Source organism: Nerophis lumbriciformis, linkage group LG09, assembly GCF_033978685.3.
Source record: "Nerophis lumbriciformis linkage group LG09, RoL_Nlum_v2.1, whole genome shotgun sequence".
In the NCBI taxonomy this organism is placed as follows: Eukaryota; Metazoa; Chordata; class Actinopteri; order Syngnathiformes; family Syngnathidae; genus Nerophis; species Nerophis lumbriciformis.
The window spans coordinates 25,001,884-25,019,752 of record NC_084556.2 but is presented as its reverse complement, the minus strand read 5'-3'; the positions used below and the strand labels follow the sequence as shown (position 1 = coordinate 25,019,752).

At 37.5% G+C, this 17,869-nt stretch overlaps 1 protein-coding gene across 7 annotated transcripts in view; it reads left to right on the top strand.

The window, feature by feature from the left end:
- msi2b (musashi RNA-binding protein 2b) overlaps window positions 1-17,869 on the top strand; it is a 626,013-nt gene that overhangs the window by 46,879 nt on the left and 561,265 nt on the right. For all 7 annotated transcript variants that reach the window (XM_061962104.1, XM_061962107.1, XM_061962103.1 and 4 more), the window contains one exon: window positions 9,323-9,364. In XM_061962104.1, the coding sequence (XP_061818088.1) occupies window positions 9,323-9,364 (42 nt within the window). The remainder of the gene's footprint in view (window positions 1-9,322; window positions 9,365-17,869) is intronic.

Here is a 17,869-nt window from a genome sequence, read left to right as displayed (position 1 = left end):
AAATCACTGCACGTAACATTGAATGCCCGTGACCTTTGATCTCTCGGGGGGAACTGCGTCAAAAACCGACATCAGTGTGTAAAGGATATCACCACATGGGCTCTGGAACACTTCAGAAAACCACTGTCAGTAGCTACAGTTCGTCGCTACATCTGTAAATGCAAGTTAAAACTCTACTATGCAAAGCGAAAGCCATTTATCAACAACACCCAGAAATGGCGCCGGCTTCGCTGGGCCCGAGCTCATCTAAGATGGACTGATACAAAGTGGAAAAGTGTTCTGTGGTATGACGAGTCCACATTTGATATTGTTTTTGTAAACTGTGGACGTCGTGTCCTCCGGACCAAAGAGGAAAAGAACCAACCGGATTGTTATCGGCGCAAAGTTCAAAATACAGCATCTGTGATGGTATGGGGGTGTATTAGTGCCCAAGGCATGGGTAACTTACACATCTGTGAAGGCACCTTTAATGCTGAAAGGTACACACATGTTTTGGAGCAACATATGTTGCCATCCAAGCAACGTTATCATGGACGCCCCTGCTTATTTCAGCAAGACAATGCCATGCCACGTACTACAACAGCGTGGCTTCATAGTAAAAGAGTGCGGGTACTAGACTGGCCTGCCTGTAGTCCAGACCTGTCTCCCATTGAAAATGTGTGGCGCAATATGAAGCCCAAAATACTACAACAGAGACCGCGCCCGTATTGTTAAACAACTTAAGCTGTACATCAAGCAAGAATGGCAAATAATTCCACTTGAAAAGCTTCAAAAATCTCCTCAGTTCTCAAACATTTACTGAGTGTTGTTAAAAGGAAAGGCCATGTAACACAGTGGTAAAAATGCCCCTGTGCCAACTTTATGCAATGTGTTGCTGCCATTAAATTCTAAGTTAATGATTATTTGCAAAAAAAAAACAAGTTTCTCAGTTTGAACATAAAATATCTTGTCTTTGCAGTCTATTTAATTGAATATAAGTAGAAAAGGATTTGCAAATCATTGTATTCTGTTTTTATTTACGAATTACACAACGTGCCAATTCACTGGTTTTGGATTTTGTCATACCAATTTTTTACAGCTGTACTTTTCAATTTGTAACATTTTTATGAGAACAAAGTAAAAGACAAAGTATCAAACTTTGTAGGCCTACTAATACATCCATCCATCCATTCTCTACTGCTTGTCCCTCTTGGGGTCACGGGGCACTGGGGCGTCATTGAAATTATTATTTACTACACATTTTTCAACTTATTCCTATTTTTATTTTACAGAGGAAGTGAACTAAATGTAAACATGTGAAAGTTATAGTGTAAATGAATTATCGGTACTACCCATGAAGAAGGGGTAGGATTAAATATAAGCTTTGTTTGTTCCTACTCTTTCATGTTAAACATTGTGCAACTGTAATTACACGATGTACAAGCTTTTAAGCATGTCTGAAACAAAGAAATTATACCATCCATCCATCCATTTTCTACCGCTTGTCCTTTTTGGGGTTGCGGGGGGTGCTGGAGCCTATCTCAGCTGCATTCAGGCGGAAGGCGGGGTATACCCTGGACAAGTCGCCACCTTATATTATATCAATATAAAATAGTGTTAGAAATACGACAATTTAGCATGTTTATTTATTTATTCTTAAATGATCATTTGTAGATTTCAGGTGTTGTGATTTTGTTTGGACATAGATGTACTGTGACGTGACGCAGGATAAAAATGTTCTTCCACGCTGTATTTTGTCCTTTTTTTTTGCCTCAATTGTGTTCTCTCTTGTCTCTATTTGAACTGGGTAGTTTTTTTTTGTTCTGCCAGTCTTTTTGTTATTTTGCTGCATAAACACTGCGTGTGACTCTGAGTGACTGAGGTGTGCTGAGGGTGATTGGAGATTGGAGGAAGGCACTTTACTCACCCCCTCACGTAGCCAGCATCTTTCAGTTATTGCAAATTGTTTTATAATCCAAAAGGCAAATTCAGAAACAATTTCTCATAGTGAACATACACGGACATACTAGCAGCAACTGTGTATGTAGTATATGCAGTAGGGCTGTCAAAAAAAAAGATCTTTGATTAAATCACAATTTTTATTTGCAGCGATTTTTCATTGATTAAAAAAATAAATAAAAATGTCCTAATTTTTTATTTTTTTAAATTTTTTTTATCTGTCCTGACCAGCCAATCAGGCGGATCCTATCATTACATGTTAATGTAGATGCTGTACATATTTACTTTAGAAAAGAGAAGTGTTAGATACTTCTCTTGTTATCTTATTTGTTTTTGACTTTAATAAATGTTCGGGTAGTATTTTGTTAAACAAAACAAGTTTTTTTTTTTTAAGTAATATACAATTGTATCATAGCTGTTTGTCTATTTTATGGAGGAATGATGTAAATCATAAAATTGGCTCCCTATGTTATTTAAAAAGTATTGATTTTAAATTGAGATTCGGTTTAAATCAAGAATCAATTCTGAATCGAGTCGTTAGTCCAAAGAATCGAATCAAATCGTCTGGTGCCCAAAGATTTCCAGCCCTAGTAAACAGTAGAATTGTACGATATATACATACTAATAAATTACCGCGGTACTGATGAATTAAAAACGATACTGTGATACTCTTAAAAATGCAGGTACTTTTGTTTTTTTTACGAATAATACGGTGCACTGTCGGACGCATTTTTTTACTTCAAAACTTACGATAAAGGTGGCGCTATAAACACTGAAGCTACTTCTAAACCACTAATCTTTGCCTCCGTGGCGAAAAATAAACAACGTCATGTATCCTCCCTGTAGAACGAGGAACAGCTAAACATGCTTCACTACACACAGTAGGAAGATACAACAGCTAACCGCTAACAGCAATCTAGTTCTCCTGAATGTAAAGAAATGCCATGGGTGGATCTAAATAGACATAAACTGTAACGGTGCCAAGTACAAGTGCCGTATCTAGTCAATACTACAATGATTACATCAATATTTTTTATTATCACAAAATCTTTTTTTTTTTTTTTATTGTTTAGAAACCCAGGAAACACGTCTTTGGGCACAACATAACTTTAATTATTACCAATGTATGACCCTGTAATTACTTGGTATTGGATTGATGCCAACATTTGTAGTATCCAAACAACAGAGGAATAGGGGAATATTACATTTTAAAATAAGTGTAGATAGAACATGTTAACAGAAAGTAAGCAGATATTAACAGTAAATGAGCAAGTAGATTAATAATCCGTTTTCTATCGCTTGTCCCTCATAATTTTGACAAAATATTAGAATGGGAAATTACATAATATGATACTGCATACGTCAGCAGGCAAATTGGGAACCTTTGATTGCTTACTGACTACTAAAACAGAAGTTGTCTTGTATGATCACTATGTTATTTAATGCCAGAGTTGTTCTTTAATTGCAATAATAAATGTATGTTTAATGTATCATGTGATTTTCTGTTGACATAAAGTCAATAATTAAATTTATTGTGGTCCCCTTTATTTTGAAAAGTATCACAGTATCGAATTACATTTTGGTATCGGGACAACTCTAATATGCAGTATACATATAATAAACTAATTTGTTACATGTTACATTGTACATTGTCCACAAAGACAAATGATCAGAAAGAACACCTCAAATAAAATAATATATTATTGAAATTGACAGATATCTGCTTAGCAAACTGGACACTAAAAAACTATTAACACTTTAGAAATTTTAATTAAAGTTTATAATTTCCCCTCTCAAGTGACAAATGAGTTGTATATTTGTAGCTCTCTTTATTATTTTATACCTTTGCAAGGGACAAGTGGTAGAAAATGGATGGATGGATGGAATATATGTATATATGTCATGTTTATTGTGCTAATGTTGCACCATATGTTAATATGTTTGTCGTTTTTGTTTTTGTTGGTTTAGTTCAGTTTAATATATAATTCTATTTGATTATCGGCAGAAAAGCTGATACCGTTATCTGATATCACATTTTTAGGCCAATATCGACAAATAGCATCAATTGAGAGATATTATCAGACAGCTTTAATTGTTACATGACTTTTATCTTTATTGAAGAGGGGAGAGCCACGCAAAGCTACTTTCGTATTTAGCTTCGAGTTCTGTCATGAATTCATTAGTGTTTTGCACCTTCATTATCAAAGTTCTGGCACACGCAATTTTCTTTGACTCCATGGTGATTATTTTGCTTTCATACTGAATAAAATAAAGCACAGAGACTAAGAGCAACGAGTGGGATTCTTCGGCTATTTTCATACTACAGGTCAATTCAGATTATATTTTTTTGAATTCCCTTTTTAAAAAAAGAAGAAATCCTACCCTGGATATGTGAACGTTTAGGTCACGTTTGTCTGAACTACAGTATACGTCATTGAGAGGTGACAAACACAATTCTTTGGTAAAGCAGACAGGCGTGAAAGTAAATGCTGGAGGAAGGAGCCGAAAACAGTCACTGGTGAAAAGATTACCGTATTTTCCGCACTATAAGGCGTACCTAAAAACCTCCAATTTTGTCAAAAGCTGACAGTGCGCCTTATAATCCGGTGCGCCTTATATATGGACCAATATTGAGCCTCCAACAGGTAAAAGTTTCAATCAATCAATCAATCGCAACTACGGTAAGCAGCCGCCGACTTCATTTTCCCCCGTAGAAGAAGAAAATGCGCGCGGTGCATGCTGGGATATATGACTGTGTGAGGCGTGCCATTTCATTTCCATTTGTTTGTTTATGTAAAGACCCTAAAATGGCTCCTATTAAGAGACACGCTTACGACGCAGAGTTTAAACTTAAGACGATCAGTCACGCAGTAGAACACGGGGATAGAGCAGCAGCAACACTGACTCCATTAATGACGACTTCGACGAGACGGATGCCGTATTCGCCCAACTGTTTATTTCGGACACTGAAGAAGAAGAATTTGAGGGATTCGTGGATGAGGAATAACTTCATAAAGTGAGCTTTACATGTTTATTTTGTGTGTTGTGTTGTGTGACATTAACGTTTGAGCAACGTTGAGTTATTGATGTTGTTATTGTTCTGCACTATTTCTAGTGTTACTATGTTGTGATTGCACTAACGTTTGATTTACCGTAACAGTATCACTGTTTTTTACGTGTTTATTGAATCAGGGAAAAGTTCCCCTCCACTATGTGATATAAATGTTGCACTACATGTTATACCTTGCTGTTGTTAAAAGATAAACAAAACACCACGTCACTGACTTTACCTCGGGGAAAATATCAAAACAGCTGTTTATTCATTTTGGAAGTGAACAGAGTTGTCAGAACGCTGGTTTGTAATCTATTAATAAAGTTTGACTCACCTATCTGACTGTTTTGTTGACATTCCCTTTAGCGCAGCTCCATCTAATGCAGGGGTGTCAAACTCAAATACAGAGTGGACCAAAATTTAAAAATGAACAAAGCCGCGGGCCAAGGTTAAACAAATTAACCTTTTAATAGGGACCGAAACACGTTTTGCATTGAATATTGAACATGCAAGGCTTATATAACTTTATAGTGACATGTAAAATCGAGTTTCAAATAATAACAATAATAATAATAATTGAAAAATATCAATGGCATATCAAATGCAATTTAAATAAAAATTAAATGCCTCTTTTCTATTTGCAGCCTTCTGAGGAAAATATCAAAATAAACTTTTTCCACAGGCTAATAATACATTTGAAATTAAAATAATGAATGAATCAAACATTCAAGCCTTGAAGAAAGTGCATGAATAAAACGTTAATTAATGCTCAGTTTGCTACACTGATTTGCTTTAACACGGAATATGGAACAAGCATCGCTTATATAACTTAATAGTGCAAAATCAACTTTCAAAAAACAAACGAAAAAACATCAATGATATATTAAATAAAATTTAAATAAAGAATGTAATGCCTCTTTTCTATTTGCAGCCTTCTGAGGTAAATATCAACATTTGGTGGTAGCGGGGGGTGTTTATTGTAGCGTCACGGAAGAGTTAGTGCTGCAAGTTCTGGGTATTTGTTCTGTTGTGTTTATGTTGTGTTACGGTGCGGATGTTCTCCCAAAATGTGTTTGTCATTCTTGTTTGGTGTGGGTTCACAGTGTGGCGCATATTTGTAACAGTGTTAAAGTTGTTTATACGGCCACCCTCAGTGTGACCTGTATGCCTGTTGATCAAATATGCCTTGCATTCACTTGTGTGTGTGTAAAAGCCGCATATATTATGGGACTGGGCCGGCATGCTGGAGGAAAAGCGGACGTGATGACAGGTTGCAGAGGACGCTAAAGGCAGTGCCTTTAAGGCACGCTCCCAATATTGTTGTCCGGGTAGAAATCGGGAGAAATTCGGTAGAATGGTTGCCCCGGGAGATTTTCGGGAGGGGCACTGAAATTCGTGAGTCTCCCGGGAAAATCGGCAAGTATGAGTATTAGCGGTGAATGCGGTGTCACAGCGGCACCGCCGCTGTATAATACCGGCGGGCCAGCTCTAATGTTAATTTGATATTGCCTCAAGGGCCAAATTAAATTACACGGGCCAGAGTTTGACACCCATGATCTAATGGATGCATAACGTAACCCCAGCCTCTACTGTAGCATCTATTCTATGCGCCTTATAATGCGGTTCTTCTTATAATGCGGTGCGCCTTATATATGAACAAAGTTTTAAAATATGCCATTCATTGAAGGTGTGCCGAAAATACGGTATGTTTTAGAAGTGATTAAAGTCAATTTGCCACCTCTGTGCTTCTTCAACCCCACACCTGATTATGGTATGTCGACATATTTTAGTGTCCATATTTTCCCTTAAAAATGTTATAATCCATATGCAAAGTTGACAAAGGAGATGGTTAACTCTTTTGACAGCGGTGAAATGTGTATCCTGTCTTTTTATTTATTTTATTTACTACTAATATGTTAATTTAGTAGAAATTGTTCCAGGTGAAACGGAGACGAGATAATTTGTGGCTCAGTGGTTACCCAGTGCAAAGGGGCAGTGCACATTTTACCTCAATGGCCTTAAGGGGACTGACAGTTTTGAACCACCAAATCACATATGCATGAGTATGTAAAAACACAGGAAACAATCGCTACACCTCACCTGCCCTTGATTTCAATTTTCTCAAAGGAGTCATTTATCATAAGTTGTGACCTAAAAAGGGGCTGCTGCAGTAGTTCTCCAAAGAATTGGTTTGTACGTTCTCCTTGCCCAATTTGTCTGCATGGATCTAACGGAAGACCTGTAGTATCATCTGTGCTCTTTAGCATTTTTTTCTCCTAATTGTATGTACACTGAAAAAAGAAGGTGAACAGAGAAGATGCTGTCAAATGACAAAATAGTAAGTAATATGTGCCTGATGACCTCAAAGTAGGTTAGAAAGCACTGGAATTTGATATTCCAAGCATGAGGTGTTGTCTTTGCTCAAACAAGGTGCGCAAAGTAATTGAGTTTCAATTGGTTAAGCCAGAGGCTAAGTGCTAAAACAAATCTTTAAATGAAATTCATTACAAGCAAGGTTGCCATACTCAGGTGTTATTGAATTCATTTCTCATTTTGACCTGATTTACACAGATAACCGTAATAACTGAGACGGGCAAAAATGATGGCGATGACAAAGCGCATCATGGTTTCCCTTCAAACACATTAAAACGTAGTCAGCCTCATTGGCTTAATTGAACTGTGCAGATGTTTTTCTCCTTCACTTCATTTCTACTCTTTTCCCCAGCAAGGTATGCGTTTTGTAAATAGCATCCATCTGCGACAAAGGAATAACTTTTATGAACGCCCAAAATTGACTGCCGTGATTGCAAATAGTTCCATATAATATGCAGTACAAACATAAACATGACAATGAAAATGGAAAAGTAAAAATCATATACATATAAATGAGAAAGAGCCTTACATTCTTCAGTGTGCATTTATGATGACATTGTGTGGTTAATTGCAAGTACAAGGTTGATGAGACACCCCCCACTCCTCCAAATACTCCTGGTATGACATACCTTCATACCAGGGAAATTAATGGGGGAAATTAAGCTAATAACATAACAAGCATGAGACGGAGAAACGCGCTCATCTGATCCATCCTGCTTATTATTTGGAGGCGTCACCAGCCTAGGATGTTCATTTTCTCCCTGTCATATTCAATCAGTTTAATCCTGGTCAGAGGAACAGCGAGTCTCCACCATAATGACTATGGCTAGTCAAATGGTGGTTGGTGTGGCTTGTCCCCATGCCAAAGTCTTTATTTATTTATTTGTACAGTACAGTATTTCAACATTTAATTTTTATATCTGCTGGCAAAGGCGGCATTAATTGTGGCCTGGACATTGTTCGACACTGATCAGTAGTAATGAATATGCTGTTTCTGATGGTTTGTTGCCCAGTCAAATGAAGGGATCTTGAATGTGTCATGGAGCTTTGCCATGGAACGTAATGAGGAGACGGAACATGGCCAGCAAATCGTCTGAATAAAATACAGCACTCAAGATGTAAAGTTTAGCATAACATGTGGGGTTGTTTTGTGCTTACTGCCTAGTCATAACACAGACTCATTCCTGAAACTTAAAATGCAATGAGCGAGGTTATCACATCAGGGATTCAGTAAGTAGAAATGTATCTCATCACCCAAAAGTCAATTGACATGATTGCTTATTTCTCATTAGGGTTTATGTTCTAACATGGATGAGTCAGTGCGTAGTGTAATAAACAATGTTTTACAAATGACCTGGTCATATGGATCATGAACCAAGTCTTTGACTGATCAAATAACATTGAGTCAGATGGAAGATAGACACATGACTTATGGTTGGAGTGTTCAGCAATCATCAAGCATCATTCTTCTACAAAAATAAAATAAACAAACTTATCTCAGTATTTGATTAATCATCCGACCCTTGTTTAATTTAAATAAGCATACTTTGGACGGCAGAAGGAATGATTTTCATGTCATGCTGCGGTGTCTGTAAACATTTTTTTTTCTTTTTCTGAGATTGCACTGACTGTTTTTGAATACAGCTTTAGTTTAGGAAAACACCTCATCCTTTTAAGAGCAGATTGCATGTCTTACAACCACCTGATTATGCAGCATTTGTAAACCGTAAAAGGTTTTGGTAAATTATCAGTGTTCATAAAAAGTCACATTTGAATCTACTGAATAATTAATTTGCTGATATAAAATGCCAATATTTATTCTTTGGTGACAGAGGCCGCAGGTGGGGCCCATGTGACTGATTGCACTGTGGGGATTTTTGTAGGATTAGAGTGAAGAAATATTAATTTTAATGTTTTGAAAATATCTCAACATCGCCGTTTTTTTCTCCTCTTCTTTAGATTGATCCTAAGGTTGCCTTTCCACGTCGCGCCCAGCCTAAGGTAAGAATAAATTGGTCACCAGGCCTGCTTGGAGAAAATGATTATGTCTCATGTCACCACCATACCTAATTTTCTGTGGCCACACCGCAGATTCAAAGAGGCAGGGCTTGTCTGTTTGCTTTAGAGAAATACCTTGTCTGGCTACATTGTTCTCACCTTGTTTCTTCTCTGCACATTTAAAAATATTTCTTTTCCATCCTTCCTGTTTTCATGCTACCCCTCATTCTAGTGCTTAGTCACGAAACTGTTGTTGCAAATTGATTTATTTGCATTCGAAGACAAACTTGTGCAGTTATCATTTGACTTTGGTGTGGAAGAAAATTAGAAATCAATGTCAATGACAATGTCCTGTCTTTGGTCTTCAGCTTTAGGGGAGCACATCCATGTAAACATTTTTTTTTTAATAATGAATGGCTTTGTGCTGTGAGAAATCTATGGATTACATTTTCTGGAAGTGTTTTTTCTTTAATATTCAGAGTCAAAAGGAACATATTGACATAAATGGTTTAGGAATATCTTTAATTTGGAGCCTGCATGTAGACGTTGTCACAATTAGCATGGAAACAAAACTCCAATCATGCTGGGGCTGTTGTTCATGATGCACAATATCTTTTGCATAGGCGTTTTCTTTGCTTGATTGCTGGTCTTGAGCAGCTCTATTGACAATTAAATATGCAACGTGTGCAGATGGTGCCGCAGCACAGTCAAGGGCTTTGTTGACATGCCCTCTCACATCACCCCCCCTTAGCATTTAATGTGAAGGCTGTAACACACTAGATTGTATTGCAGCACTTTTCTGCTTTACAAGCAGGGCTTTTGACTCGTAAAAAAAAAACAGTTAGAAAAACTCAAAAGACATTTTCTTCTTCCCTGTGCATTAGAAAGTCGCTTTATGAAAGAGTTTCATGTGTAGTCATCAGCATTGACTCACAAAGCCAAAGAACATGATGATTTAATGGGAGATCAGTGGTAAGTTTGTCACTTGTTCTCCACTAAGCCAGACTCATTAACATCCCTTTAGATGTGACACAGTAATATAATGCATTTCTTAAGACAGATTAAGATTGTGTATTTGTGTGGTATTTCCTGTTTTCAAATACATTCTAGCTTCCTATGTAGGAATTGCGGTCTGATTCGCATTTTCCTTCAATCGCCCCACATCTCCCCACTCCCTGCTTGCCTGCTTGGCTGCTCACATGCAGCTTCCGAGTTGACCCCGTTCGAGTTTAAAAGAGCTCAGCTTGGCAGGTGCATGAACGAGACACTGGCTTTGGAATCAAAATTGTGACGCACCAATCAGCTCTAATGTTCTCAGGGCTAACAATGACCTCATCAGTAACCCTGACAATGACCTCTTAACTGCCGAATGCTCCAGTACGGTAAAACTCTGCATTATGTACGGCACGTAGACTAATGCTGGAAACAGACAGGAAGTGAAGGTGAACACAGAGGACATTTGGCTGTAAACAAGTGAAGGTGTTTGCACCGGGATGACAGGATCACACGAAAAAGGGAAAACAACTTGTATCAGACTGTGTTACTCCCTGTGGCAAAAAATATGAACGCTTCCACTCCAACGAGCATTTAGACAGCAATTATTAAAAGATTGAGATACCGGACAACCATGCAACTACCTAACTTAAAATGAAGGAAAGGTTTTATGGGCATTGTAATACCTGAATCAAAGGGTTAAGAATATAGTCTTAAGTGACAAATAAGTCACCAAGCACGTACAGAAGCTTTTGCGTCACATCTTCATTGGCAACTAATGTATATGTTTCATTACACTAATCTCGTTTATTTGTGACCATCAAAGCATCTGCATATTGGTAATGGTCAAAAACAGGGGGAGACAAGCCAGTATTCTGCACATCACAGTAAAGTGCTAAAGAAATGCAGCCCGTCGTCCACATTACAAAGAAACCTGTCACAGGACTCAAGCTTATCTTGAATAAGGAAATAGCAGATGCGCTTGCGGGGCAGGTCAATGGTATCAATGCAGATATTCAAGGATGACGTTGCTTTTGAAATTGATTGACAGATGTGTATAAATGGATTATTAAGTGATGTGATATAATGTTTATTTGTAAAGTGCAACTTGACTGGGTTTAAGCAAGGCTTTATTTTTTATTGCAGATGGAAATAACCTGAAGTGCTTTATTTTTTACTTTAAGAGTCAGCACTATCATCCTTTTTTACGTGCATTAATAATGTAAATTATCCTTGTGGTAGGCACAAATAGTAATGGCGTTTTTAGGAATATGGTTAGGAATACAGCTATAACAACATTAAATCTTCATGTATATTATTACATTTGTGTTGTACCGGCTAATTGTTTGACATGTTCAGGAAATTGGTTTCTCGATGCGGCAAGTAGTTGGTGACAACAACTCGAGGGTTTTCTTGTTTTCTGATAAAGCCACGTCCCTCTCGCACCCCTGAGTAATGAATGAGAGCCAAATGTACACTACGATGGATTAATTAATCACCTGCTAAGCTGAAGCCTGGTGCATCTCATCTCATCATTATGATGGTCGTCACAGTCACATGATTCTGTGAGTTCCCTGATGCTCTGCAGGGTGCACTGCATTTTTTAAATGTTTCCCAGCAGAGAGGGCAGCTAGTTTCTTCCTCTTTCTTATACTGTTTGCTGCCTGTAAAAGCCACAATTTAAAGATTTCCATTCATCCATCCATTTTCTACCGCTTGTCCCTAGATTTATCCGTCTTTAAAGGGGTCATATCATGATTTAGGTTTTCTATATTTAAACACGTCCTTGTGTTCTACATGTAATTCTACATGTAATGTTGCTTTGGTACACATTTTGCATGGATTTTGTTTTACAGACTATCTTCAAACAGCTGTCTCTTCACAATGCGCCGTTTTGTGGGCAGACTTATTTACGTGGCAAAGCCTTCTTCCAGGCGAAGCCCCCTTTGACTGCATCTCCAACCCATCAGCCATGTTGTAGTTTTTAGGGCTTTCATATGGAGTCTACTGACATATACAAATTAGAACTTTACACTACTTTTTACAATAAATGCCAACAGTGTAAATGAGGAACTTATTGACTACAACATGGGACTACAACTAAATAAAAATGGCGGAATCCTGCAAAGCTCTTCACGTAACTTCTATGTATGGAGATACGCTGACGTAACTAAGGCAAAACGCGTCACAATGGTCTCAAATTCCTAACGGCTCATTTGGAAAGAGGCAAAAGTGTTTCATTAATACCAGCCGCCAAGTTTGGATTCAAATTTTCGGGACTTAAGGGTATCCCAAATTCACAAAAACAAGTGCCAACAGGTAACAAAAGTTGTTTTTGCATAATAAGACACCATTTAAGCCCAAACACAAATGCATTTATTCCAATATGGAAAGGAGGATTAGACTTGTCCCAATTAATTATATATTTTTATTGGTTAAATAAATCTACAATAGCACTTGTTAGAACACTGAATTCTACCTATCTTAATTTAGATCCCACAATTAAGTGGTTCAGTTATTTATCTTTCTACAGAAGCTCTTGCATTAAAATTCATGATTGTTATTTTTCTGGAAAAAAACCTAATAATAAAACAAAACAAAAACGTACTCCTCTTCATCTATAGCAGGGGTGCCCACACTTTTTGCCTCCAAGGGCCAAAGTAAAAATGTGCCAATGGTCCACGCACCAAACACAACAATTTTAAGCGTGAAACAGAAATAGCCAAAAAGTTTCTATATTTAGTATCACTAACAATGATAGATGGCAATTAGTTAGCCAACTAGTAAGCCTGGCGAACATGCCATCAATGATGGTTAGCGTGACCCAAACTTTTTCACTTCCGATATGATACTGATATTGATCCAAATACGTTGTCAGCGGGAATTATACATACTTTTATTATTTTGTGGAGGGGAATATTAAAAAAGTTTTGATCAAGTGTAATTAGTCAAACAAAGAATGTTGGTAGGTATAAAAAACTTTAAATGATTTACTATTAACCATCTGGAATGGACCTAATCTGTCGTTAAACTGAAGTGGAGTGGTAATTGTTTTTAATTAAATAATTGTCCATCCATTTTATACCGCTTGTCCCTTTTTCTTAATCAAGTTAAGGTCATGACACAGTAAGTTGAATGATGCGGGCACGCTTGTTACTGGATACTTTCTATTTCACCTTTGCCTGTATGTTTTAGTAACATTGAACTATATTTAATTGATGCTTTTTTATATTGACAAATGTGCTGTTTTGGACTGCAATATTGCTCAATTAAGAACACATTATTTGTACAGTATGTTTAGCTGGTGTGCTATTATGTGTTTAGCTGTTAAGTAGCTGTGAGTAGCCTAAAGTTTACCTTTTGTAAATGACTTGACTGAAAAAGAAGAAAAAAACAACATTGTGAGCTTATAGGTTGTATTCATTTGGTGTCATGTTCAGCTCATTAAATATGTGAGACTCGAAGTGGCGGGCCAGCGAGCATCTTATGTCATAGCATCCTGGGTGGCATTTTGCCTTTTACGAAGAAAAATGCCCTCTGTTTGGATTGTTTTACTCTAGGGTGTTGGAATTGTTAAAATTGCGAAAATTATGAGAGTTTCTTTAGAGTTCCTCGAGAGCCAAGAACGGCGAAAGAGTGCAAAATGTTCCAAAAAACGACAAGAAAAGGGCCACGCACTCCAGTCCAAGTGAATAGATGGAGTCGAATAACACACAAGCTTGCAGTGATCACTTCGTTAAAGGTTTGTTTGATATACTTTTAGCATTTAATATTTCCCATTTAAGCATTATTTTGATACTATTTGTATTTTTTTTTTCCGGACTACTTAAAACCTATTTTGCTACGAGTGTTTTGTAAACCAACTTCTTGGCGATTCTCTATAAAAGAAAGCAAAAGTAAGCAAAACCTAAAAGAGTTACCAAAGGCAGCAATCCTAAATGAAGCTTTCAGCACATACTCAATGTTGAGATCTATAGTTATACTTTGATGAAGACGGGTAAAACACTCCTACTCGTAAACGGCGTGTGCAACAAAAAGTCAACAAACATGGCTGGAGACGCAGAGTTAAATCATGAAATACAAATGTACACAAGCAAAAACGATGCATATTGATCTGGGAGAATCTTGATACCAATTTCCTTGACCCAGCCACACACAAAGAAGTTGTAGACCTCCATGCTTTTCCAAGTTTTCATCTGTTTTGTTGTGTAGAATGGCGTCTGGAGCACAATGTTGTTCGACATGTCTGGGAACACAGACAAACGACAGATAACCCTTGATACCACTCGACAAATCTTTTTTTTTTTGCTTACGTATAGGAATAGGTTCCATTGCATAGTTTGCATTTTTTGTTTGTAACTGCTTTTCATGATAGGGCACTTGCATACTCAGATAGCTCGCACTCTGGTCACATGACGGAATACAACCCATTGGAGGACATTTAAATGTTAACTGGCTGCCCCGTAAGTAAACACGCTGCGTGTGGTAAAACTAATATTGGAAAGTTTAGATGCAAGTCAATTTGATGCTTGTTTTTTTATGCTAAAATTGGACCAATATGTGGTATCAATATCGGATCGGGACACCCCTACTGCCAAGTAAGCTTAAAAGGTCAGTATGAATATGTCTTAAATTTGCGAAGCCACCGTTTGGCGGGCCAAATTTTGGCCCGCAGGCCCCACTTTAGCCACCCCTGATCTATAGCATATACCCTACAATATTTTGTGGAAATAGGTTAGCATGTTTATGTGCAATCTTGCTTTCCTTCTTAGTATACGATAGTACATTTTGAGCCAAAAAGTTTAGTGCAAAAGTACCCCCCCAGTTTCCTGTTGAAACATTTAAATTCAGAGGCTTTTTCTTTCCGCTTTGCCTTGCTTGATATTTCCTCGCAAGTATCATCGGGACATTTATGACAAGGCCCGCTCTGTTTTTCCTGTAGAAATCAAAGCAACGTCTTCTACCAACATTGCTGGAGATTTACCGTTCGACGGTAGGTGTCATTACTGCTGCTGTCGCCTCTTTTGTTTCCCACAGTACAGCGCTACACAATCATGGCAGATCACAGCATGATTTTAATTGCCAGTGGGACTGCGGCCGCTTCAGTGGGAGATGGGTTGTGATGGCTTGTTATGGAAATTAAAGGACGAAGCAGCATCTTTTTTAGAGAGCAAGGGGCGTAACCTTTTCCCTCGCACCTCACTAAGGGATTTGCCTGGAAGGCTCTCCTGTTCTGGTAGTTGCTGTGTTTCTGGGAGATTTTGGCATGCAGAAAGGAGACTGTGCACAAATAAATTTGACCTGAACAGAGACAGCTGTGACAACACTCATAGACATGTATTGTGTTTTGTGTATGAGGCCATTTTTCTCCTGGAACTTTAGCTGCATGTTTTCAACGTCAGCTAAGAGAAAGACTGAGCATGCTTGTACATTGATTGAGGTAATTCAAGGATATAATGTCAAAGTACTGTCCTATATTTCACTCCAGGCTGACACCTGTGACTGCGGCTTCTTTTTTAACGGCAGGCTGTCAAATCTGCTCTATTGCTGGCAGCTATGTCTTAGTTCTCCTTTTTCATTTCACACACAGCTCCTTTTTTATCCATTTGCCTATTTCATTTCCTCTCTATCTTGCACACATTTTCCATGACGGGCAAATTGACTGGTCTCCTCAGTCAATCCACTTTCCTGTGGTTTGCACGTCATTTTCTGGGACTGTTTGCTTAATGATCTAACATGCAGAAAAGCCTCTCCAGTGTATTGTGGCTTAAGAGATGCACACATTACATTTTAATAAATTCTAGTAATGATGCTGTGAGGAAGAAATGTATCCCCTGGGTTTCTGCTTCACATTTATTGTATATTCTGCAGTATAATATTCCTGTCTGTCTTAATCTCTCAATGCCTCACTATTGCAGACTTTGGAACTTATTTTAGTATTACACAATCTTATAAACACCATCTTATACTTTGCTCAGTTATTTGTTCTAGATTTAACAATATGATATTCCTCATCTCAAAATGATCCTCATTTTGAATGACATAGCTCACTGCTGGGTAAATTAAACTTCTGTGACTGCCAGCCCCTTTAAATGTATTTTGGGGTTTATTAAAAGCACCAGTTTGCTGTTCCAACTCTCCACAGCTGCACAAGTCTGACAAATAATCAAGGACAAAAGTCCTCAACAAGGACCAGAGTGCTATATCAATATCTTTTGTTCAGCTTGACAATGAGCCCACCCATATATTTGTCCTATGAAGAGGGATATTTTCTTATTGGAGCCTTCATATTTCAGGGCAATCTTGCTGTGCATATTCTCTCACGGCAAATTTTTTTTTACAAACTTGACATGGCATTTCAGCGTATATGGCACAGCACTTGTGCTGTAGCTGCAAATAACCAAGATGTCCCAAAGGAAAGACATTGGTTTTATTCTTCAGGATAAATGGGATTTGAAATGGGTTTTACATACTCCATTGTAACCAAGAGGCAGTCCATAGCAAGGAAAGACATGCCAGACACAAGCTGGTTCATAGAAAATATTCATTGTCATGCCCCGCTCACAAACCGATGCACAGCTATTGTCCATAAACTCTGTGAAACGAAGGATGCAAGTATGAGTGAGACTTTCATGGAAAACAAGTTATTAGGTCAAAGGTGTGGCTTCAATACCACTCTGATGTAGCCTGTACATATTGTTGAACCGCTAGCTTTCAAACAGACAAATGGTCAGGGTAAGTTTAATCAGAACATTATTAGAGCATTGTAGACCTTTTACATTAGACAGTGAGGAGGAAGACATTTCAGGAGCAAAAATATATTGGCTTGACTGAGGTGACTTTACTTTTTTACATGCGATATGACTTGACATAAAGGGAAAATACAACTTGTTGCCTTTTTACATCTAATCTTCTGCACACAAACAAAACATATTTACAGTAATTCAATAAAATGTACTAACTAGGACATGGTCATAATGAGCAGTTTTCTTGATTAAAATGATGTGGGTTTAATTGTTGATTAATCACGTCTCAAAGCATTTGAGGCAAAACAGAATGCTTCCTCCTTTGTTGCAACATCAGAGAGAAGTAGAACGAAATCAGTCATAATTTTATTAGGAAAATATCATATCATGAGAACAAAGCCATAAGGAGGAAAACATATGTTTTTGTATGTTGTATGGCTGCACGATTATGGCCAAAATAATAATCGCAATGATTTTTTTTATCAATATTGAATTCATGATTATTAATCACGATTATTTACTGTTATGGAAAACCTATTTTTATTGCACTTACTATTTTACTTACTAAACAGTATATAAACATAGTTTTCTTTTCAAAATTTAACTTAAAAAAAACCCCTCAATTTTACAAAAGACAAAGGCCTAACGAAAAATAAATATGCCATTGCAGAGTGCGATCATAAAGTGCAAACAGGTAAAAAAAATCACATTAGGCACAGAAGATACAAACTACAAGGAACACTACTGCCCCACAGTATATGACATATGT